At 41.4% G+C, this 25381-nt stretch overlaps 1 protein-coding gene across 9 annotated transcripts in view; it reads left to right on the top strand.

Annotated features, from left to right (window-relative positions):
• Positions 1 to 9722, top strand: part of AGPAT3 (1-acylglycerol-3-phosphate O-acyltransferase 3) — an 85471-nt gene extending 75749 nt beyond the window's left edge. For all 9 annotated transcript variants that reach the window (XM_021540017.2, XM_021540024.2, XM_021540020.2 and 6 more), the window contains 5 exons: positions 613 to 766; positions 1165 to 1267; positions 3605 to 3680; positions 5840 to 6038; positions 6675 to 9722. In XM_021540017.2, coding sequence (XP_021395692.1) covers positions 613 to 766; positions 1165 to 1267; positions 3605 to 3680; positions 5840 to 6038; positions 6675 to 6763 — 621 coding nt within the window. In that variant the 3' untranslated portion in view covers positions 6764 to 9722. The remainder of the gene's footprint in view (positions 1 to 612; positions 767 to 1164; positions 1268 to 3604; positions 3681 to 5839; positions 6039 to 6674) is intronic.
• The last annotated feature ends 15659 nt before the right edge of the window (positions 9723 to 25381 follow it).

Here is a 25381-nt window from a genome sequence, read left to right as displayed (position 1 = left end):
GAACATTGTGAATGCATTGTAATTTTCTACCATTACAAAGACAGAAAAGGTAAGAATCTGGATAATGTATTTTAAGCTTCTTAATTGCTTGAATATATGATTATGATTTATATTGAATATATCTTCCTGCTGAATGTGGGGAAGAAAAAAACCCAGAACAATTAGAAAATCTCAAGATTGAACTTGAGCTTCAAATCTATACATTTTAATGATTCTACAACTGAGGAGCAAGGACAAGTCTCAAGGGAAAACAAAAGTGAAAAATGTAGTCAGCATTGATCATTTAAATCAAGACTTCCTGCTTGGTAATTGAAATCATGATTAAAATTGACTTGAGTGGATCAATTTCTCAATTTCTGCACATTCTAAATGCCACAATTAGGTCTGTCTTTTTTGTCACCTTAAATTTGGTACAAGTGTTGTTAAATGTAAAGGTAATAGGAAATGAGTTGGGAGTTGGTGCTTATGCCTATTACTTGATGGGGAGATGAGACAATTGAAGCCTGTGCACATGTATGTTTATCTTGGACAAATTTTCAGTATACTGCTAGATTTCTTTTGATGTCTTAAGATATCCTTGGGGCTTTTTTTTTTTGCTTTTGTCTTGCACAGTTTCTGCTGTACTGTGAAGGAACTCGTTTCACAGAGACCAAGCACCGCATCAGTATGGAAGTAGCTGAATCTAAGGGGTTGCCTAAACTGAAATATCACCTGTTGCCCAGAACCAAAGGTTTCACCACTGCTGTCCAGTGTCTCAGGGGAACAGGTACTGCCAAGCTTTGCAGCACTTGTAATGTGTTATTTAGCACCAGCACAGTCTGCTCTGTTGTTCATTACAATTAGTTGGCTGGCAGTAATGAGGATCCAGCGTGTCAGCTGGTAATTTGTAAATTGCCACAGAACTGTCAGATACCAGTCTTAAAAAATACTAAAAACCTTTTTTTTGTTGCTTAGTTCATCAAGTCATCTGGTGTTTTACAGAGCTGGGAGTGTTAGGGGGCTGGTGCAGATAAATGTGATGTGTAAACACAAAATAGTGGAGGACTCTGACACATTAATGCAAGGCTTGCACAAGGCTCTGTTGCTGTCTCAAGCAGAGATGCCAGAAGGTTCTTGCTAGAATTGCTGGTGTAACAGCCCTGTTTACTTTTTTTTTCCCAACAGTTTCAGCAGTGTATGATGTAACACTAAATTTCAGAGGAAACAAGAACCCATCTTTATTAGGAATTCTTTATGGAAAGAAATATGAAGCAGATATGTGTGTAAGGTGAGCACATACTGATGGAGGTGAGCCCTAACATGCATAGTTTAGCATGTTGAAGTGTATTCAGATTTTACAGGGAAATTTCCTTTCCTGTAGTCCACTTCTCCTTGTCCTTCAGCTTCAGTGGTCCCTTGTAGTAAATAGTCTAAAGCTCCTTTACATGCAAGTTTCTCTCCCTCACTCACATGGTTTGATCAGCAGATTAAAAATTCAAAAATGCTGAAATTTAGACATCCTATGAATGAGGTGGTACATTGTTCACATTCCTCACTGTTCCTTTGCCTCGGAGAGTAGCTGCTTACACCTAACCCCATACAGCATGTACACATTGCATGCATACCTGCCCATTCTCTTTCTTGCTTTCTCCTTGCTGCCTTCTTCAAAGGTTTCCTTGTGATCATAGAAACAACCAATCCTGTAGAATTTTTTCTTTTCCCTTTTATGTTTGGACCTGAGACATGACCTGGTTGTTCTTTCCACAGTTCCTTAGACAGTTTGCTTTTCTGGGGGATTCACCCACCCTTTGTAAAACATTGATGTATTCTGGTGATGAGGTTGATGCTTGGTTTTTAAAAGTAAAAAAAAAAAAAAAAAAATAAAGTGCTTTTCTCCTTCCCCCACATCTTTCCCCTCTGGCCTTGGGTCTGTGTGTTGCTGCAACATCCACAACATTTTAGTCTCTCAGCTGAAAAGATGTCTGTGGAGCTGTCCATTGAGAGGTGGAGTTGCTCATTTGCAATGGGTTTCATTTTCACTATTTACACTTGCCAGACATATTCCTGATGAGGAAAGTGAGCAGACAATTTGCCAGCCAGCAAAACAGCTGGTGAGGCAGTTCTACCTGTAATTCCACACTGATGGCAGGTGCTGTAGGATATCTAGCTGGATCTGAAGTGCACATGCATGGATGCCCATCTGTATAATTATTAATTATACACTGAACTGTGGCAGCCTTCAGTTAAATATCCTTCTTTGCTAATGGAGGTGCAGTTTTATTTCATTTCTTGGAGAGGTAATGGGAGGAAAGAAGAGAAATGTAGTTTTCAATAGAGTTAGAAGAGATTCAGGTTTGTAAAACTGTTGAGGATGATGTTGCCAGGTAAAAATTACTAATTGTACCCTACAAATTGCTGTGCTTAGATAATTTTGATTTAAAATAGTTGTGGATGGAATAAATATTTTCAAGGTGCTTTTCTACACTTTTTCTCTGTTTTGGGGAAGAAGCTATGAGAGTAAGGAGACTATTTTTACAGATGTTTTGCTGAAAATGGAACATGTCCTTATTGTGCCAGCAGACTTACTGTAGCTCAGAGAAGGGAAGCACATAACCTCTTGTTCTTGGCATGTGCAGACGTAGTTACCTGTGCAGAGGTAAGCAGCTTAGCTCTGCAGTCTTCATCTCGACTGCCTCCAGAGGAAATAATCAGGAATTCTCAAATGTTACTGCTGTGAGTCCCCTCTAGTGGTGACAGCAACACCATGGCAACTTCACCAGAAAGCTTTCAGCAAATGACTTTTCACTGAGCTTTTATTGAACATTACTTCTATGAATTGAGCAGTTTCTCTTGTTAGAGCTCATGTAAGTAAATCTGCCAGATCTGGTGTTCAGTTGGCTTATGGATGCAGAAATCATTAGAAATGTGTTAGAACAAATTCACAGAGTCATAAAGGGGCTTGGCTTGGTCTCAGAAAACAGAAGAATTCAGGGGAATGGTTTGCTCTTCACCACTGTAGAGAGGCTCTGAGAAGGCACATGTGCTCAGTGAGGTCAGGGCTGGCCGTGACCCCCAAAACTGTCACACATCCCCAGAACTGTGTGCCTCAGTCTGTGGGGCTGCAGAGGCAAAGAGGGACAAGTGTAGTCACTGCAGATGTTTGCCTTAGAGATGGTATAAAGTGAATGTTTAGTTGTTTCTTCCATTGCTTCCAAAATAGGGATTTCACTACCAAAATGTAGCAAGCAATTATCCTTGGGTTTTCCACTTGCTTGTCTTTTCCCAGTTCTGAGTGCCTCAGTCTGAGCTCGCTGGGAATCAGCCAGTGATGGATCTGGTGAAGGAGGAGCAGTGCTTGAGTGGGAAATGCTTATTTTACTGATGTGCTCTGAAACTGACAGGAGCTTGTACAGTTTCTTTTGTCTTAAATAGCACCTAATCCCCATCCTAAAACCTCAGATTTTAAGTCCCAGTTCTCTGTGTTTAAGATCTTTGCCATCAGTGACACTCTTGCCCTTTACTGAATGGAAGATTTTCCCGAGAAGAGGCATAAAACTAAATACCTGGATTTTATCTTAATTTTTTTTTTTGTTCTTTCCATTTTTTAATCTCTCTACTAAAATAGGAGATTTCCTCTGGAAGATATCCCTCAAGATGAAAAGGAAGCTGCAAATTGGCTTCATAAGCTTTACCAGGAAAAGGTAAATAGCTTTGCTTTCTTTTCTGTCTTTTGGGACTTGCACAGGGGAGTGTATTAAGGCAGTGAGTAATACACACTCTTGCACTGGATGGAGAGGATTTTATGTATAACTAGGCAGCCATCCCTCAAAGGGCTGGAAGGAGCAGGACCGAGGAGCCCCTTGGCAGCAGAGGGCTGAGTAGTGAGGTCTCAAATTGCCAGGAAGCACAACAGAATTCAGAGATACGCCTGAGCTGTGGAAGACTAATAGCAATCCACTGTCTTTTTACATTTTTCAGTGCTTGGATCTCTGTCATGCATTTCTAAAGGCTCCATTTTCCCTGTAGGTGTTTTTAGGCACTTGAGAAGAGTGATAACTGTCAGGGACAGCCGGTCCCAGCTTTCAGCTGCAATTGTTCTTTGCTTTCATTTTTCTCCCACTGTCACTTTCCTTCTGCCTCCTGGTAATACTCCTGCAGTGGTGTGTGACATGGGACAGACAGTCCCTGGGATCTGCTGCCAGGGACTGATAAAACACATGCCCAGCATGCCTTCAGATGGCTCAGAGCTTTTCCTTGTGTAATTTCTTTTTCTAACCTTAGATGGTTAGAAAAATCCATTTTTCTCAGCCACAGATTTAACACTTCTGTGGGGAGTACAAGAGAGCTGTAATTGTTGTCCAGCCCTAAGTGGTGGATTATTGAACTTGAAAAGTCTATCTTGATTTCTGTGTTGCTGATCTTTGTGGGAAGACAGCAGAACACAGAAAAAGTTAAGTATCCTGGGCTTTCCCTAGCTATGATGACCTGTGCTGCAGCATTGCTAAGCTTATGCTCAGTCTCCAGGTAGGCAGCAAATTGTTCTGAGTTTCATTATATTTATTTCAGCCTAATTTGTTTGAATATCTGACCTCTGATTCAGTTAAGGAGAGAGGTTATTTTACAAAGAGCAGTAGCTCATCATCTTTTCCCCCCACCTCCTCTTAGAAGGTCTGTAGAACCAAAGAGTCTTTGAGGTTGAGAAAGGCTTCTAAAAACATAGTCCAACTGTCAACCCAGCACCACCACCATATTCACCACTAAACCATGTCCTCAAATGCCAAATCCATATGGGTTTTTTTGAACACTTCCAGGGATGATGACTCCACCAGTTCCTTGGACAATCTTACTGCTTTACAACCCTTTCCATGAAAGTTTTTTTTTTTTCCTATTGTCCAGTCTAACCCTCCTCTGGTGCAATGTGACATCATTTCTTTTCATCCCTCCTGATCTTGGCTGTACCTCTGTTCAGCTTTGTTGTGAGAATGTTGACAGAGAGTTATTGCTTATGGCCATGGGTATTATACATATTGATCTTACAGCGTTAGCAATACTTTGTAACTGGAATCCTCTCTTTTATTGCAATGACTTTGTAACTGGAATCCTCTTCCTGCATAGAGGGTGTGTCCTCCAAAGGCTGTTATTGGCAAGGAATGCCTTGCACTTACTTCTCAGTCCTTTGTAAGCAAAATTTTAAAAAAAACCAAAAGAAATAAAACCAAGAAATAGCCAGACTTGAGCCATCCTTGGTAATGGCTTGGAAACCTTAAAGAACAATCTCACAGACTGAGGGAAGGTAGTGGGCACCTTGTTCCTCTGGTTGATGTGTTCCAGGATTGCACCTCTGCAGGCTCAGCTCAGGATGCAGTGGCTCTGTTGCAGGGCTGGGATTAGGGCTGGTGTGGTGCTATCTCTGCTCTCAGCTCATTCCTTGCCCTCCCCTCCTGGCTCTCCATACAGAATTTTTCTGCTGTTCTTTGCTGAATCACGCTGACCTTTCTGGAAGTAAAAACAGGAAGGAAAAGCACCCAGCTAAGGGGGTTTGTAGTGTCTGAACTGGTCTCTGGCCTGAAGCTGCCTTAAATTCCTTAGTAATTAACAGGCAAGATGAAGGTATTTGGTAGTGGAGAGGATTATAAGGTTTCAGTTTTTGATGGTGCCAAAATTGCCTTCAAAAGGCTTAAAGGTCACTTGGATGATCAACAGAAATGCCCAAATAAGTGACAGCAGATGGAATTGGATGCTGTGCACTCTCGATGAGCTTGTACCACAGATACTATCCTTGATGTTGTTCTGGAGCTGACTAATCTTGGGCTGCTTGGTGCAAACATTATGAACCCATTCTCTTTTCTCTTTACCCCAGGATGCTTTGCAAGAGATGTATAATCAGGAAGGTGTATTTCCTGGCAAGCAGTTTAAACCTCCTAGGAGACCATGGACTCTCCTAAACTTTCTTTTTTGGGCCACAGTTCTCCTCTCTCCTCTCTTCACGTTTGGCTTCGGAGTTTTTGCAAGTGGATCACCTCTCCTTATCCTTGCATTCCTGGGACTTGTAGGAGCAGGTAATAAAAGCAGAGAAGATGCTAAGCCCAGTGACATATAACAGGATCCTTTACCTCCAAGAAGTTCTGTGTATTAATTAATGAGAAAGGGGCTTGCAGGAAAATATTTGGAGCTCATTTATCAGTTTTTCTATTGTACAGCATTTTTATTGTTTCAAAAGCTTTAATCTGGACAAATTTGCCTTCATATCTTAAGCAAAAACTGTAGTAGTAGCAGGTGAGTCTTATAGCCAATTATTATGGTGCCTGAAAGAAAAAATACTTTCACTGGACAACTTGTCTGTGAATTAAAAAAAAACCCAAACAAAACCACCACAACAAACAAAAAATACATAAAATGACCAAATTTTCTCCCCCCTCTCCCGCAACCAAAAAACCCTAACAATGAAAGAAGGGGAAGTAGAGGGAGGGGATATGCTCCAGTGTTCATGCTACATGTCCTGTTAACCAAGAGAAGCAATAATTATATTTTAAAATCTGGATTGTCCCTCTTTGTGATCCCTGTGCAGCCTCGTAGAATGCACTGTGGGTCACTGCTGACTTGGGGATTGGGTTCTGCTCGTGTGCTTACGTGTAACTTCCTACATGCTTGAACTGGTTTTAATGTGCCTCTCATTTTTCTGTTATATTTTAAAGCTTCCTTTGGAGTTCGTAGACTGATAGGAGTAACTGAAATAGAAAAAGGCTCCAGCTATGGCAACCAGGAATTCAAGAAAAAGGAATAACTGATGGCTGCAGTTCAGCACATATAACAAGACTATGGTATCTGATTAACTTCAGTTAAAAAACATCAACAAACACTTAGAAACTATCTTTTTCTTAATAACTGATGACTAATATTAATGAATAAAACTTGAGCCAAGAATGAAGAAGTTGGAGGCATCGGCTGAAGAGAATGCACCAACCTTCTGCCTGTTCAAGGATTACTGTAGTCAAGCTGTGGGATAAAATCTGGGGTGGGGTGGAAGAAGAAACTAATTTTTCTTGCTTTGTGGGGGGACTTGGGGTGGGGGAGAAAAGAGGGCATTGGCCATGGCCACGTGTATCTTCAGGTGACTGAAAACTGGTTTCTGTCAAGAGCACTACACTCACTTTTACAACAGGAGCCATTGAATGTTTCCTCTTACTAAAGCCAACGTAACATTTATTGATTTCCAACTTCTCTTACTAATGAGCCAGGAAAAAACACCCTCCTTAAATGAATTGACAGGTGTTCATTGGGTTAGAGTTTTTTTGGCTGTGTTGTCATGGCTACAGATGAAATCCTGTTTGTATGTTACACTGACACTTTTTATTTTCAGGCAACATCTAAAGACTTCTGTAATGCAGGAGAATGGATAGTGGAGTTTGGAAGCAGCATGTTATCCATCAGGACATCCCATAGAACAGATCCAACAGGATAACATTCTCATCCTATCTCCTGCTAACTGCTCAAGGCTGTTTAATTTCAAAATTAGGTCTTGAGTCTTGAGTGCAGTTTGCCCTGTTTGACATCAAACATGTTCCATAATTTTTAATCTGTTTGGGCTTGTTGTTTTTTTTTAAATTAGTGATTGACCATGGGATTTAGAGTTGTGCAAAGAAGGACATTTTTTCAGTTCTTTTATTTCTTTTTGCATCTCTCATTACCAAAGTCCAGTTCAGCCAACCTCTCTCAGTAAACTGGGAGGCAGCACTAGAAAGCAGCACAATAGTTTTCAAAATGTCTTCTTTTGTAAAAAATGTGAAAAGGAGAGGTCTGTAGCAGTCAAATTTTGAATGCTGGCTTCTCTTGAAATTCTAATGAGAATTTCAGCATGGATTGAGATGGGGCCAGAACTTTACCCTGTGTGTGTCAGGATAGAGTGTGCTGGTCTTTTGACTTGGTCATACTTTAGATGTTCATGTGAAATTTTTTGCAAGTTGAGCTGTGCTGTTAAAGCATTAGAAAGAGTATAAGGTCTCTTCAGGGATTTTAAGTATCTTTAGTTTTGCTTGTTGACATTCTGGTCTTTTTCACTCAAAATTAGAGCTCAGAATCGTGTCTGTGTCTCCTTTTTTTCCCTTCTTCCTTTCCGTTCCTTTCCTTTTTTTACAAACGCACATTTGGAGGTTTCTGTAGGTTGTTGCTGCATGCATAGCTGGAGAATTATTTGCAAACAGATGGTAACTATACCTGTATGTTCAAGTCTGAAGGTCATTTTGGCTGCTCACAGGAATGGGTGAAATGAGTTGCAGATCTACAGCTGAGGGCAGAAGCTAACCCTCAGGGTCTGTATCTTTAACCCAGCTGCCACTAGAATATTTATCTCACTTTTGTAAAGAGCAGATTTTATCAAAGCACTGGTTGTTGTTTTCATCTTTGCTCCGGTAATCAAGATAAGAGAGTAATAATTTACCTTCTCTCCAAATTTGCTCTTAACTGTTGGAATGTAACCTCTTCTCCCACAGGTTTTTCTGTTTTCAAACACTGGAAGAGCAATTTTGTAACTTAGAAAAATATTTTACTTGGGGTCATTAATCACTTGTTCTGTCATGCACTTGATTTTTATTTGTGGTCTTTTCAACAAGAGCATTTGAAGGCTGACCTGAGTTCTGTCTGTCTCCTGTTAGACTCCACCTCACTGAATCCTTGTACCCAGACCCCCAGTGCTAGTGTGTCATCTTCATCCCCTCAATAAATCTTCCCTAAGAGAGGGGCTGCAAATCTGTTGCAAATGTTAGTGGGATTTGAAATATGCTTGGGAACTGAGGAGAGCAGAGCCTAGCCATAACTTTGTTTTCCTTGCTGGATGTTTTTGTACTTAGTCTTCAAATACAGCCAGACATCCAAATGCTGATAAAGTTAACTCTGGCTTTTCCCTGTTTTTAACCAGAGGACTGAGAACAGTGGGGGGTTCTTTTTTTTTTTTTCCTTTTTTTTTTTTTTCGTAAGTAATTCAGTAATGGGTATAGTTCTTGCTTCCTAGAAAGATATTACAAATGCTGTATACTTGCTTCCTGAAGATGACATTGAGTATATATAAATTGTACTGGCTAGAAGAGGCTTGCTAAGCAGGCTGACCATTGACTATGTTTTATACTTATATTTTGAACAGTATATTAATGGGCATGATGAGAATTTCACAAAAAAATCCCTTCTTAATGCTGAGAAGAGGGGAGCTGCTTAGAGGAGAAAGGAATTAATAGCCTTTCTCTTTACAGGATCCTTTTCTCCTCTTAGTGCATGTAATTCCCTATTCAGGATCATGGGATTAGTGCATGTATATCAAGAGGAGAATAATCAACATTTCATATTTTCTTACCATAACTTATTGGTCATGCTTTCTTTTTGAAAATATAATAAATACATCATCAGATACTTAAATTGTGCTCTTCTAAACAGACATATCAGTAACCACTTGAAAAACTGAAATCTACAGCAGTGCACAAAACAGTACAAAACCAACACAAATCTCTTCATTTTGATTTTTATCTCAAGTAGGGGTTTTTATACTTGCGCGCGCACACGTACACAGAGTATGTATAAATTAAAATGACTGGAAATAGTTGAAGTTAATGTCACTAATGAAGATTAGCAGGTGGATTGGATTGGAAAAGTGAGCATAGATTTTATATCTTATTTTCTTCTGGTTTAATAGAGCATAGCTTGTATATTTGACTACCAAGCCCTTTAAGAGCAATAATAAACAAAAATATATCATGTTTTTCGTCTTTTGCTTTTCAACCATGCTAGGTTTAATAAACTTACAGCTATGGGAGTGTTTTTTCCTCTCCATTTTTCAGAATTCTCATTTATTGCTTATTTGTTTGGAGTAAATAAAGTTTTCCAGTGTGGACTTGCAAGCTGACTGCTATGGAGTTCAGCACTGACTCCAAAGAGGAATGGTTCTCAGACTAACATGGACAAATGATAGCTGTATGCTCTTGGCCTTGGCAGCATTTGTCATTGTCACCAACAGCAATGATGCTGCTCTCCAAATGGGATTTGCAATTCCAAAGGAGCATCACATTGACCTACATCTGAGAACCTGGTGAGAGAGCTTGGGGACTGCTGGCCATTTGGCATCTCTGAGTTAGAAAGGCACAAAGAGCTGATGCTGAAGAAGGATGTGGTATCCAGAGGCCTTGGCTCGGTAGGATTACAGTTCTCTCTTGCTCATTGTGGGCTGAATGTGCTCTTGCAAATGACTTTGCATCACTGAGCAAAATATCTGTCTCTGCACAAAGAGCATGGGCAATGTTCCTTTGTTCTGCTTTAACTTATCTCGAAGGGCTCTAGACTTAATTGCTGACCAATGAATCTGACTGCTGCCTGTGTCCTAATTGCCTGGTATTCACAGGAAAAGTGAGTGTGACTGCTCACTTCCACGTGGTACCTCTTGTCTCCATCACCAGTGTCTGTATATTTGCTCACCTGTATCTTCTGAAGATGGTTTGGTTACAACCTCTTGGCAGGAACTCGGAGCTCTCAGTTCAACCAGTCCTACAGCAGTTGTCTCACATGGCTGGGGTTTTCTCTTCCTGATTTTTGGTGCTGGTTGACAGCTCTAGATCTGAACTGACAGGGTTGTTTGTGTTTATGTGATAATGCAACTTTGCTGCTTCAAAGCAAAACTTTTAGCAGGGAAGACCTTCCTAGGCCTGTTCACACAGGCCCTCCCTACTGGCAACAGGTCCCTCTGGTGAAAGGGAGTTGGGACAAGGATTTTACTAAGAGTTGGAATAATGAGAAAGCCAGGGAGTCACTGCCCATTGGATATTTGCTGAAAGTACTGTTTCTGTCTTGGGACTACCCCAAAACCTGGTTTTGCTTCATATACCTTTTGAAGAATTGTGGGGTTGGAGGCTTTTAATAATGCTGATTTGACACTACACAGCATTTCAGATTGAAGACACAGTCTGATGCACTTTGACATTCTGGAGAAGTATTTGTTAGGAAGTCTAAAGCTAAGCTTGGGCAGACCTCACCCAAGTGTTTCATGCAGAGGCCAACACAGATGAAAATGAAGAATCCATTCCTTGACCTTTTTTGAAGATGGGATGCAGCAGGATAGCTCACAGCATCTCCTGGATGCCATGTGCTTCTGTCCTCTGGTGTGAAGGTTGTGATTCCCAGCAGACGATTGCTGCAAGTTCTGCTGTGTGCCTGCACAAAGAAGCTCCTCCCCTGTGATAGGAATACTGAATTTGCACTCCCACCCAGCGTGTCACAGCTGCTTGTTCCTGTATTCCTGAACCTTCTGATCATAACAGGTGGTGCTCCAGGGCTGCTGGTGCTGAGTGAAGCTGGGATTTGAAGCAGGTGACAGCCCTGGGAGCTGTGAGGGAGAAGGAACACCGCAAGGTGCATCGCTGGGAGGAGCAGGGCCACTGACAGGTCTGGCCAAATTCTTGCTCTGAGAAAACTGAGTGATCACCAGGAGCAAAGCAAAGCAGAGACAACTGTGTGGAAGCCAAACTCTGACTAATGTGGATGTGAGACCTCCCTGTAACAACTTACAAAATCACCCTTGCCATGTTCACGTGATTTGGGTCCGAATTCCTCCTAAGGGCTTGTTTCAGATGAGGGCTCTCATTATGCCCTGTTCTTCTTTAAGGCTGGTTTATCTGATTGTCTCTGCAACAAGATGCTTGCAGGCTGTTGGTTGTGTATTTACCTGCTGTGGTTTGGAATGAGAACATTCTGGAAGTCAGCATTACAGGGTCTGTGCCATGTGTGTTAGCCACCAGAAAAAGTCATGAAAATATTTCATAATGCAGAATTGGGAAGACATGGGATTGGCATGTGTTTCTCTGATCCTTGGCCTCTGTAGGCTTTTAGAAAGCTGTCTGTGTTTCTTAAAATGTTATACCTGTAGTTACCAGCCAGTGTTCAGTTTTTGAAACTGTAAAGAAAGATTATTTGCGCACTTTCACTGTTGAGGGCACTTGAGTGCAGATAGTCTATTTCTAAAAACCAGTAGCAGAAGCAGAATTTTATCTTTTTAGGAGAAAAGTGTATTTTAAAATTAGAAACTTCAGCAGCAATCAGAATATAATAGTACTTTTAAAATTTAAATTAGAAGTATTCCTTAGTGTGGGAATACTAATACCACTACCAATTTTCAGTCTTGCACAACTTTTTTTCATTTTGACCAGCGTGCATTCTTAAGGAATACACACCGAGTTACAAATTACTAACAAACAATTTGCTAAGGAAGAGTAGGTAGCAGAGCCTAATCAGGAATTAAATTTTACTCCCCAAGGCATGAGCGGGTTCTGTGTACCTCCTTTATTCCGTGCATGTGCATCTGTGCAGAGAGCCGAGCTGTGTCCCCTCGTGTCCCTTCGCTTCAGCTGTGTCCGAGCTGTCCCTTGTGACATCTGAATGCTGAACTCGCCTGAACGCCCGGCACAGCGGCCGGCGCCTCGCTCACTCCTCAGATCACCAGCAAGTACTGTAGCTTTAATCAAAACCTTCTCTCCGGGGAAAATCACCCTCCTTAAGCTGATTGATGTGTTGCAAACCTGTCATTCGGAGGGAAGTGTAAGTCACCAGATGATCATTATTAGCCAAATCTAACGAGTAATAAAACTGTATACAGGGTATGCATTTACTGTGCATGTGTATATATTTTTGTACATTTTTACAGTTGTTTCCTACACTTGATTTTATGATATTCAGAAGTGTGTCTGAATCTGGTGAAAAAATAAGAAGCTATTAAGAAAACCTGACCCTGTCACCTACTGTAGTTTTTACAGAGAACTGTGCCCAAGCAAACACGCAAATTTATAGTGCTATGCAAATTTTACTTTGTAAGTTGTCTCTTAAATTTTGCTTAAGTAGTTTATGCTGTTTTTACTGGGCTTTCAGAAAAAAAAGATGAACGCAAAAGCCTCGTCTTGTAAAATAAAATAGCTTTGGCTGTGTAAAAGTACTGTATATTAGAATCTCATTCACACTTTGAGTTGTTTATTTAACTATGATGGAATAGAGGGGGTTTAATTGTGCTTGAATGAAATGGTGACTGCCCAGCATCTGGCTTTTTTTCAATTGTTTATTGAGCAGCCCATATGTAACTGGGAGATCTGCATCCTTTTCCTACTTACCACTCTGTTTTTTGTAACTAAACATGCACTAAGGGCTATTTTCTTTTTGCTTTGGTTGGTTTCATTTCCATTTATGCATTGTGGTCTCAGTCTTGCAAACTGACCCTTGTGAGTGCCACATGTCTGCAGCAATAACCTGCATGGATCATTTTGTGGGGATGGGAGGCAAGAACAAGATTGACCCTATGGGCATTCCCTGCACAAAGCCAGTCCTTGAGAATTCCAGAGGGATAGTTCGCATTTGAGGCACTTATAGCACCAATATATAAAGTTTTGCATGGCTCCTCCAAAAGATAAGAATGGGGAAGGAGGTATCTTCCTTTCCTGAAGAATCCTCCAAAGTAACCCCAGAGCTGTATAATCTAAGTTGAAACTGCAGCAGGGTAGGGTGGCTGTATGCAAAGATGCTGTAGATTAAACCAATTTTTCAAATCTGACATCTTTAAAGTTTTTATTTTTCACCAGAAGATAAAGCACTCCAACAGCATACTCTGACCATGCTCTGTCCCCTGGACCATCGGCTCTTCTTCAGCCTATGTGATCCTTTAGCAAATGACATTTGTTTCACAATTTCACATTCCTGGGTCATCTTTTTGCTACCCTGCAAGGACTGGGTTCTTGGTTTCTCCTGTAGGTCTTCTCTTCCGTGATGTGTTCCACTTTGAACAGTCTAGGTTGGGCTGAGCTACCTTAAAATGACAGATGAGTGGTGTCATTTGTCACTGTGTGGGAGGACCTATTTTTTGTGAAGAGGACGGGCTTCCATTCTAAGAGTATGAAAGCAAAAACTTTTTTGTCTTCCTTTTGATTTCTCATGAATACAGTTTTTCTTACCTCAGTGCCTCTGTTGGATCTCTTTGGATCCATAATTCATTTTTAGATGATGATTTTGATCTGGAACCAACCAGTGTCAGACATCACAACTACACCTGCAAGCAGCAGTCAGCACTGGGGTTTATGGGCAAGGGCAGGTCAGTGGGGCAATGTGGCACTGGAATGTTTGACAGCCAGCACTGTCTAAGGGAGCTGTGGAAATGGAAGAACATGTTTGCTCCATGGATGAAGTCACAGGGAATGTTGCTAGGTGGGTTGTTTCTGTGCTAAGCAGTCCACATCACAGTGACCTTTAGGCTGTGAGAGCTTCTTACACACCCTCTCTTTAAGCTGCAAACACCGTTGGAGGCTGCTGCTGGTGGTGGCATTTTCTGTATGTACTTTCATCTCACTAATTCCACGCTTTTTCTTCCAATACTGCATTAATGCATTTGGGAAAACAGCCTGGAATTCCATAAAAGCAATGCTCTGTTCTCAACACCAGATACAATCAGCTGCTGCACTGAGAGCAAGTTCATAGTTCAGATGTGCCACCCTCCTGAGTGCTATGCTGGGCAGAAGGAATGGATGAGGAACAGGCTGATGCACTTTCTGCATGCTTCTAAAACTGGAATCTGTTCCTGAGGGGCTTGACAGAGGGCCTCTGTGAAAAAAATCTTTGTGTAACAGGATTTTGTAGGTAGATACAAGGTTAATAGCTGTGGTATGAGTTAACTAAATGCTCTCCTGGATTTGATCACATCCTGTATTGTATGTCAGATTCCAGTGCTCTCTGCCTAGGTTCTTTTAGCCATCCCACATGTGGAGAGGATAATGTTAAATTCCCCCTCTCCATGTGTGATTTGGGAAGTATTCAGACCACCAGCTGATCCACTCAGCTGTTGGCAGCTGTTGATGTGAACCAAAGGCCACCCCTGGTCCCTGCTGTGCAGAGCTGAAGTCAGCTTGCAGTGCCACTGCTGTGGTGTGTCACACCCCACAACAAGGGACCTTGGCAGGCCAGAGACGTGGGGCTGCTGGGAATTTCATGAAGTTCAACAAAATGAGGTACAAAGTCCTGCATCTGCACTGGGGCAATCCCAGACACACCTATGGGTTGGGTGGGGAAGGGATTGAGAGCAGCCCTGTGGAGAAAGACTTGGGGGTGATAGCTGAGGAAAAACTCAACATGAACTGGCAGTGAGCACCCACAGCCCAGAAACCAACCCTGTCCTGCCTTCCATGGAAAGGAACATGGGCAGCAGGTCCAAGGAGGAGATTCTCCACCTCTTCTCTGCTCTGGTGAGACCCCACCTGCAGTGCTGTGTCCAGGTCTGGTGTCCCCAACGTAAGAAGGATGTGGAATTGTTGGAACAAGTCCAGAGGAGGCCAGAACATTGACAAGAGGACTGGAGCACCTCCCCTTTGAAGACAGGCTGAGAAAGTTGTGGCTGTTCAGCCAGAAGAGAAGTTTATGTGGAGACCTCAGAGCACATTCCAGAGCCTGAAGGGGCTACAGGGAAGCTGGAGAAGGACTCTTTGTCAGGAACTGTAGTGATAGGACAAGGAGTGATGGGTACAAATGCAAAGAGGGGAAATTTAGGTTAGACAGGAAGAAATTCTTTACTCTGAGGGTGATGAGGCCCTGGCACAGGTTTTTTCAGGAAGGTTGTGGGTGCCCCATTCCTGGCAGTGTTCCAAGCAAGTTTGGATAAGGCCTTGAACAACCTGGTCTAGTGGGAGGTTCATCATCAGAACTAGACGATTTTTAATGTCCATTCCAACCTCTTAAATGTCTATGATTCCATTATTTATCCCCCACACACATCACCCTCACTGATCTCCACTGAGCCTTCTCTCCTGCTAGGGGTTACAAAAATTACGTATATGATATCAACACATTATATGAGATACATGCACATACAGAAGTCCCCTGTACTGCCAACATCACTGTGTTCTGCTGTGATTAAGGTTTGTGCCAAAGGGACAGCACTGCTGTGATGAGGCTGCTGGGGCTGGAGCTGGGATTGTGACACCTGAGCTGACAGGGCTGGAATAGGCAGTTCTGCTCTCCACTGGAAAGACAAAGTTGCTTCCCGAGGCATTTGCTAGAAAGGAGAGTGCCAAAAGCAGGTGCCCCTGTGCCACCTGTGGTCACTGCCTCTCTGCAGACATGGCATGTGACAGATGGGGTACAGGGAGCACAGCTCGCTCTGGGGACAGGTTCTTTTACATTGCCGTGACTTGTGAAAATGAACTGCCTTTGTTTTTCATCTTGCTGAGGCCGGGCAATGTTTGTAAAAGCCAAATTCAGTGCTGGCCTAGTTGTGACAGCTCTTATTTTTTTCACTTCTCCAATGAAGTTACAAGTAGTTAAGTGCTAGTGGTTGCCCCATTTATAAGGAAGATCAGTAGAAGAAAGAAACTAACCAGTTTAGGAATGCATACAAATCTCCTCCCACCTTTGCTGCAATAAAATGTGAATTCCACAAGTATTTTCAGGAAAATGGTAATTCTTGTTTGCTTCCTGTCAGGTCAGAGCTCCCTGTCAAAGGTAGGAGACTGCTGCCCTTTGCCTCTGTGCAGCAAAGCTGCTTTGTAGGTGATAAAAGTAGGGTCCATTCTGCCACAGTGCTGAGCTGATCCCCTGAGGCTCCCTGGGGGAAAATCCTTCTCTCTGAGGTTACTCCTCTCTTCACACAACTGCTGCAAGTGTCATGTTTGACCAAACAAGGCTGACTTCTTTTAGGCCCAACTGGGCTTTCTCCCAGATGTGAAAGGCTTTACTTTAAGTAACTGCACTAAACTGAAGTATAGGGAAAATACAATTGATGCTGAATGGGCAGGCAAAACTCTTTCCTGTTTTGCTACTTTCTTCCTCTCATGTTCCACCTAGCACATAATCATGTAATTCTCATTATTTACAAAGTTTTGTAGCAAAATTCTGATTTTTTAAAAATTTAATCATTTTCTGTTATTTAAAATTTTGAATGTTTTCAATACAGAACATTATTTGGATTATAATGGCATAATCTGCTGGAAGGATGCACTGCTTCCTCTCTGTCAGCAGGTATGGTTAGAGCAAGACTCTCTAAATGAATACAATAAAAGAGTTTACCTGACAAATCCCATATTTCTTTTCTGATTAATTTAAGGATGGAGAGACCTCAAACTGTTAAGAAATACTTTTATGAAAAGGCTTTCGAATATTCTTCAGCTGTGAGGTGTGAATAAGACACAACCCTCTGCTGCACACTGGAACTCTGTATTTTTGGGATGGGAAACTTGCTCACACCAGGGTTAGTTCCCTGCTAGATGGGAACAAAGAGACCACATCTCCCCAGCACCCCTGGCCAAGAACTCCAGTGAGGTTAGAAAGGCAAGGGAAACCTGCAAATTTGTTATTTCCTGAGAGTGTGCACTCTTGCTGGCAGCCATGCAGGAAGGCAGCTGGCCTATCTAAATTAAGTACTGCACATAATGGAACGTAAATTATTGCTGTTAACTCCAAAGCAATAACGTGGTTAGGGAGAACAAATTGCACAGAACCAGTATGGGGGGTTTTGCTTACTCTCAGTGGAGTAACCTCTGGAGCTAATGTTAGGTCTGGGAATTTTACAGGCACTAATAGGATTAGGCACATGACTTCTCTTTCAGTCTGATAGGAGTCAGTGTTTGATTCCCTTGGGCTTCTCAGAGATTTCAGCACAGGTTCAGAAATGTCACCCAAACAATCAGTACACCCAGATTTTCCCTTCTGTGTCCCCCAGATGAGGAGATTTGCTATTCCACCCATCAGAAGGGTAAAGGACCTTGCACTTGGTGTGCAACCTGTGACAAAACAGTACTCACTACCACTCAAGATACAAAACATCATAAGTATATAGCACCTTTACAAAAATGAAGTTATCAGAATTTTGTTGTTCTACTTGCAAGAGGAAACCTCATTTCTCAACAGCTCACTGAGGAGTGTTCAAGTTTAGTTTTACTCAGCTTCAGTTTGGTGCTCAGGGTGAGGCTCAGTACCTTTGTGTCTTGAGCCACAGCTGAAAAGGACTAACAGGGTGTTAAAAGTAGTGAAGGTTTGTTTGCAGTACTGCTACAGGACCTGGATCTGAGCAGCATCATCTGTTTGAAATATTTGATGCTGTATTATTTAGTGGGTCAGAGCAAGAATTGATGAGAAATTGCATTGTCCTTTCTTCTCCCATCAATGATATATTTTGTTTTACAGCTGTCTCAGTAGCTTTATTCCTAAGAGCACCAGAGTCTAATAGGATCAAAGCCTGGAATAGAAGCCTGTAAGTGGAAATATCCTGTGTGGCCTGGATGTCTTTATGATCTCAAAACTTAACGCTACTGCTGAGTCTCTGGTTTTTAGCCCTTCTCCATGAAATCACACATACACTGTCAATTTAACCCTCTGAGAGGGTCCTGCTGTCATGTCATGACACAAAAATAAAAAGAAGTATTCTGAAGGGGAGGATTCTCATCAGAATATTTACTTCTGTGCTTATTAGAAATGGTTTTCTGGGCCTCTTCCTCAGACTTCATTATTCTTGTAGTACTTCAATTTTGCCACCCAGGGAGGACCTGCCAAAGATAAGCTTGCAAGGTAATCTAATTTGTAATTAATAATGCATTTTAATTTAACTACTAATAATTTTACATTCTAATTTGGAATTGAGATTTCCCTTGATGAATGCAGAGAAGAGTATTTAAATAATGGTGTAATTCACTCTGAGATTCCCTCCTTCCTTATTCCCATCAGTTTTACATTATCCCTTGGACATGTGTGAGCTCTTCCTCAGACTGGTGTGATGGGCAGAGATTAAACAATCATCCTTACACGATCCTTAGAATAGATCCTTATTGTCTAGAAAATTGAATTAGAAATTTTATGGTCTCATTCTTACCAACTTTAGTACTCTTCAGAAGCTACTCCTAACAAGGATGATAACTAAATAAACAACACAGAACTACTATGATATGTTTGCACAAAAGCATGATAGTAAAGGTGTATTTTAATAATGTTTCCTGTAATGCGTTTTTTAAAGCAACCACACATCTATGTTTCTAATTATGTAGTAGCTAAATATGAATAGAAATGGATATATTCTGGAGGAAAGGGTTGTCAGCCCCCAGCTGAGAGAGTCCAGGTGCAGACTGCAGAGTACAGCTGATAAGAGAGCAGTGAATTACCTTGTGAGCTGGGAGCAGGGAGCTCTCTGGCTGTGCACAGATTAAATACACCATGCTCTCTGCAGGCCCTCATGGCAGGTTTCCTGTGTCTGGTGATGAAATCACCTTGCTGGTGGTGGTACCAAAGCAGCCACACTTGAGTCGTGCATGGAAACATCCCATGGTGGTGTCCCTTTGCCTCCCCCTTTTCCAAAGGACAGCCAGTGTTCAAATGTTTATCTTCCTGTGCTTCTAACTCCTCTCAGGATAGGGTAACTTTCCAGACAGACAACCCTTTTCTTCTAAGGTCTCCAGTCTCAAGAGGAAGTTCAGAATTATGCTGGGGTGTGACTGTCCCAGGACTCTACCTTGGGCTCTCTGCCACTCATACTCGTGGTATAAATGGGAATGAAATTCCTGACACAAACTGTCACTATTGGACACAAAATGAGTACACAGAAGCTTGGTAAGTTCAAAAGAGAAAAAGATCCAGTTCTATTCAAACACCTGGTATTTATAGAATTCCAAAGGTGACCAGGCTTGACACTGGTCTAAAAATCAATCACTCATTTCTCTCTACCCACAGAGAAATATGTAAACTATTCTATTTATACATTAAATTGTGTGGGAACGCTGACTCTCAGATACGAAAACATTATCAGAAGACTAAAGAAGTTTTATGAGAACTTTAAAACTGTCAAAAGAACTATAAAAGAAAACACTTTTAAAAATCAGGGCAACAACAAACCTCTCTCATGGGTGAGGAGAATTGATTTCTATTTCCACACAGTTTGAGCTGATGTTCTCGTGACAGCTACTGCAGCTCCATGCTCAGCAGGGCTGGATAGCAGGGAAGAGGTGGGTGCTCAGGGAGCAGAGGTAGGTGGTACAGAGAAATAGCATCTATGAAAAACCAGGGAGAGTGCTGGATGCTCTCAGTTTGAATCTTGCAGTTCAAGACCTGCTAATTAGCCCCGTGCCTCCCTGCTGGCAGATGAAATGTTTCTGTTTTGCAGCTTGGGTCTATCATGAAAATAGTCCAGAGCTGCAGGAACTCCTGGGGCTTGAGAGCCTTCTCTGCCTGCTGGCACCTGACCTTGTTTCTGCCCATACTGGTTGAAAAGTGGTTTGGATTTCAGGGAGCTGTGAAAGGCTCCAAGATCACTGCACTATTTCTAGTTAGTTATGAAACATGTTTGAGTGGCTTGGGAAATGGATCTAAATGACATGTTGAAGGAAAAGAAAGGGAGGCAAGGGCAGTGGTAGCTCAGCTGCAGATTGAATTCCTCTGGTCTTCAGAATTAGCTTGGAGTAAGGGCTGTCACATCTGCTTTTACCTCTTTCTTTTATGTGATTCATGTGATACAGGGAGAGCAAGAGCAGTTGCTGACACCATTAGACACGTAACATTAACATCCTGGTAAAGATGTTTATACTTTCCTACTCAAAATTTCACACTTTGAACTTGTTCCTTTTTACTGAGGTGGGTTGGTGTGCTTGTAACACACTCAGCACTTGATCTGAGTCCAAATGCCTTTCTCATGTCTGCAAGGTAGAGCTGCCTCTGATAACACAAATGCACTGCCTTTTTGTGGCATCCTCCCTGGATGAGTAGGATTTTAGAGAACTATTCACAGCAAACTGTTTGGAGGAGGAGGAAAGTCTGTCTCAAGGGGTACTAGAAGAGAGGCACTGCCAGGAAAGGTTTCTTGGAGTCCCAGAAGGCACAGACTGATGTTGAAAAGATTGTGAAGATTATGCTGGCCAACTAGCAAGGTACTGATTCTCCCAGGCCAGCATCTCCTCCTCCTTGCTCCAGCTGTTCTGCCCTGGCTTGCTGGCCAGTATTTCTGTAGATTCCTTTCTGAAATATTTTCAGCATTTCTATGATTTCTCTCTTTTTGCCTCCCTGTCTAAAGGCTGTTCACTTTTCCTGACCCTTCCTGAAGGTCTTCAACTGCACATTTCAATTTTGAAATGGTTTTTCTCTCTGGTTTGCCTGTGGTCATTTACATGTTTCAGAACAGGGACACACAGAAGCTCTTCCACAGTTACTGTCACCTTCTCTGCATTCACACATTTTCCTAACTCTGGTGATTGGCAACAGTTCACAATACACAGCAGATTCTGATGCAGAAATCTATGGATGGAATGAAAATACTCTTGAATATGCTCTTGAATAGAGCTTCCATGGAAATAGTTTTCCCACACTGGTTTTGTTGCTATTAAATACATTTCTGTCAATGACTCATTCCCAACAATATGAAATAAAAAGCCAACATTTTGATTATTATGTACCACTAATGATTTGCACCTGACATACTAATTCAAAAAGACAAGGTGGCTTTTGAAGTACTAATTAAAAAAAAAAAAAAAAGGAATTTACAATATTATAAAATTATTTTCCCAAATATAAAAATCTTGTCCTTTTTTTTTTTTTTCTGTTTCTGCAGGTGGCTGTGATTTCATGAAATTAGTTAATTAAAACCAGAATTTCCTCAGTTAAACTTTCTGTGATTTTGGTGACAGTTTTCTGACTGCTAACACTAATCAAAGTGAAAGCATAAAACTATGCATTTACTTCTCTCCTGACTTCTTGAATAATTCTTCCTTTTGGGTGACGTTTCCCTCACTAATTCTATAAAACTTAGTTACAGCTATTATGTTGATTTAATTTTAATCCCAAATACTGTATAGAGTGATGGTCATCTCAGTGGAAGCTCATGGACTTCAACATCCATTTCTCCCTAAATATTAATTACCAAAAATATCAAAAGAAAATCTTAAGAAATCCCTACAAGCAAAGATTTATCCTTCAACCTCATCAGAAAAATTTGTTTGAACTTTCCCCAGAGGTGAAAGTTGATGCTCAGCCTAAAAAGAGAGGCTTTCTCTAGAAATTCCTTCAGTTTTTCATTCCAAACCTTGCTACTGTTGAACATTCAAATATTCATCTTCCTCATAAATTTTCTCATCATTTTCAGGTCAGACAGAACTTAAAACTTTGGTTAAAAAGTACCTGGATAAGCTCTCTCCTACCATTCTATCCAGGACTGTCCATCTACAGGCTCAGTTTTAAGTAGTGGTGACAATATGTCAAAGTCTGGATGTTATTTCATTAATATCTCTGGCATAATCCTACACTAAGTCATCGCAGGGAAACCAACATGATCTGTTAAATGAGATTATTGTAAAAACAAGCAGAACTGGATACTGTTCTCCTCCAGCGAGTAAGCTGGGATAGGCAAGAGGCTGACCCCAGCTGGCCAATACAATACGGTGCCATAAGGTCAGGGTCACCAGGAAAAACTGGGACAGAGAAAGGGAAACGTCTGGCTTCCAAGGTGGCTCCTGCTTGGAGAATGGCTGCTCTGCATGTGGGAGGTGGTGAGTGATTTCCTTTGCCTCATTTCTGTCTCTTCACCTAATAAACTGTTTTTATCTCAAACATAGTTTGAGATAAACTAACAAATGGGAAATGCTTTCCCATTTCTGTTTTTCTTCTTTTCTTCCCCAGTCCTGCTGGGGACAGGAGAGTGAGTGTTTGTGTGGCTGCTGGCCAGGCTTAACCCACTACATCCAGCAGAAATGTTAGAGTGTAGTCAGATATGGAGAATATAAAGATAAAATTTTTCATGGGAAATTTTTACTTGGATTTTATATGAATGAGATGATAAAAGAAATTCATGACTGCTATTATTAGCAAATCCTGGGATCCTAGGATCTATCATGGGCCCTGGTTATCTTACAGAGAATCAGGTAACACTGGAGAAGGGGAATCAAATTGTCCTGTAGACACTGCTGGTTTTGTCTTCATCCTGACTGAAACCTGGCATAAGAATTTTACTTTCCTCCTATCAAACCCTCACCTGCTGGTGATCATTTCCTTTCATCAACACCATTCTTCCTGTTTATCTTTTCCCTCCCTGCCTCCCCAAAATAGGATGGTTGTCATAATTTTCAAACTCAGCAGGAACATTTTCAAATGTGGATTTTCCCCTGTAATGGACATTGTATCAAAACATAAGGCAATTAGGGATACACTTAAAGTGCTTCCCTTTCATTTTCCTGCTGCTTAAATATTTGAAAGAAATTCACCAAGAGTTGTCTCAATAGTAACCTGAAGACTGACATCATATTTAAGGATTTAATGTTATAACAAAGAGACAGGATTTAATTAACCTTCTTGCTCTTTGAGAGACCTGAGACACAGGATCCAGTTCCTCAGAAAACCACTGCTGCTTCTCTTGCAGTTACTGAGCTCATTAATCTCTGTGATAAGGTTCTTAAGGGCTCTGTGTTCCATTTTGGCAAAGTGCCAAATATTTTTCAGTCCTGCCTTGCAGAGCACATCATTTAAACAAACCACTAACAGAAGAGGAGCCAGGGAAAAAAAGAAGGAAATAGAAATTCAGGAGCAGAAAAAGGTGTGGGATATACTGACTTCCTCTGTTTGCCTGACACCTGTGCCAATGGGCTTGTGCATATAAAATATGATAGAACAGGACAATGAGAAATTTAACCCTTTACATTAACCACCACACAATATACACAAACAGTATCTCTGAAACCAGTTTCTTCCTCGGAAACAATTCCCACCTTTCAAGTCAGACTTCATTCCTCATCTAGGAGGGAGAGTTCCCAAAAGCCACAGAAACTGCCCAGGAAGCCAGGCTAACCCAAACCCAGCCAGGTACTACTGATGGGACTGCCTGGTGGCTATTGGGTGTATAAATCTCTAAGTCATCAATAAGAAGAAACATCACAGAATAACAACTGGGCAAAATTTTGACAGGAGAAAATTTTGAATTCTGTATGGTAACTTATGCATACTATTGCAGAGTGATATGTGAACTGAGGGAGAAGTGACGAGGCTGCAGGATCAGAGTGCACAAAGTGAAAGCTGGAAGAACAGACACCAGCTCCTGCTAATGAAACAGTTAATGGAGTGCAGTTAAACCAAGTGAGTGTGATGTGCAGAGTCTGGCTGTGAAAATACAGTGAGTTTATGTGCCTTGTTTTGGGAGTCTATTTTTCTGAGCTTGTTTTTCCTGCTAAAGCCCTGTTCCTGTAAACACCCACCCCAGAGTGCTGATGGTGTGTACTATGGCCCTGCTCCATCAGCACACCTCTGCTCTGTGCAGAGGCCAGGCTGTGGAGCAGGGATGAAAAGAAAGGCTGCTGTCCCCTTCTGTCCACACCAACCTGAAATCCACAGGAAAATGAGATGCACAGACTTGGAAACCAGGAAACTTCGTGGTTTAGGAATATACATGCAGTCTTTCCATCCAGTCATACAAATGTCTCTTAGATTAATCTGCTCCTTTATACTGTGCCTCAAAGTCAAGATCCATCCCAGAGGTGACCTACTTGGGCACTAAGCCTGTGGCTGGAATAGCAATGATAATGCTGATACCTAAAAGCACTTGTACAGGCTCTGCCTGGCCATCAGCTGCCTCAAATTCAGCTCCTCCTCTCTTACTGACTCCTCATTCAAAGTGCAGGCATAATTTTGCCCTGCTACTGTGGCAACAAGAAAGGTTTAGGCACCTTACACCCAGCAATCTGAAATGGTGAAGAGAATTTCCCTGGCTAAAGAGACTGACTGGTATGCAAGAATTAAATTTTATCTTGCCATGCATGCAAGGTTGAAAAATTGGAGTGAACTGTAGCACCACGGTGGCCCGGTGTCTATAATGATTATGTTTTGTGTATACAAGACTAATAGTCACTTAAGACATGTAAGGATTTCTAGTAGAGACAGAGAGTATTTTAGCTGGTGTAAAGGTAAAAGGAAAAGCAAAATTCTAGTTACCCTTCAAGTGATCCCTTTTTCCCTTTTCCACAGTTTCCCCAGAAGGAAAATTCCACCCATTCATTTCAAAATACAAGGTAGAATCAGGAAATTGCCAAAGTTCCAATTTCCAAATGCTTGATATTTTTCCTTTGTGTTGCTTGCTATAAAAATCTACTTTTCCCATCAGAGACCAGTCAATTTCACTTCCCTGTCAAATTGACTTTCAATTATTTTTGGCAATGAAACACCTGAGATACAATGAAAAGCTGTTTTCCTTAGTCTTCTTACCTATATTAATGAGCCTGTCTTGTTTTTTGGGAGGGAGAAGATGGTTTACAAATAAACCACAGATGGAGATATGTTTGCTTCACTTGTTATCAAAAACAGCAAGTAGGGCTAGGACAGGGGTTTTATTTGGTTGGTTTGTTTTTTATAGAAACAGCTATAGTGCAACATAAAAACTAGAGAGGAAATTGAATTA

This window comes from Lonchura striata, chromosome 2 (assembly GCF_046129695.1).
Source record: "Lonchura striata isolate bLonStr1 chromosome 2, bLonStr1.mat, whole genome shotgun sequence".
NCBI classification, from domain to species: domain Eukaryota; kingdom Metazoa; phylum Chordata; class Aves; order Passeriformes; family Estrildidae; genus Lonchura; species Lonchura striata.
The sequence above is the reverse complement of the archived record's forward strand: the minus strand, read 5'-3'. Positions and strand labels throughout refer to the sequence as shown.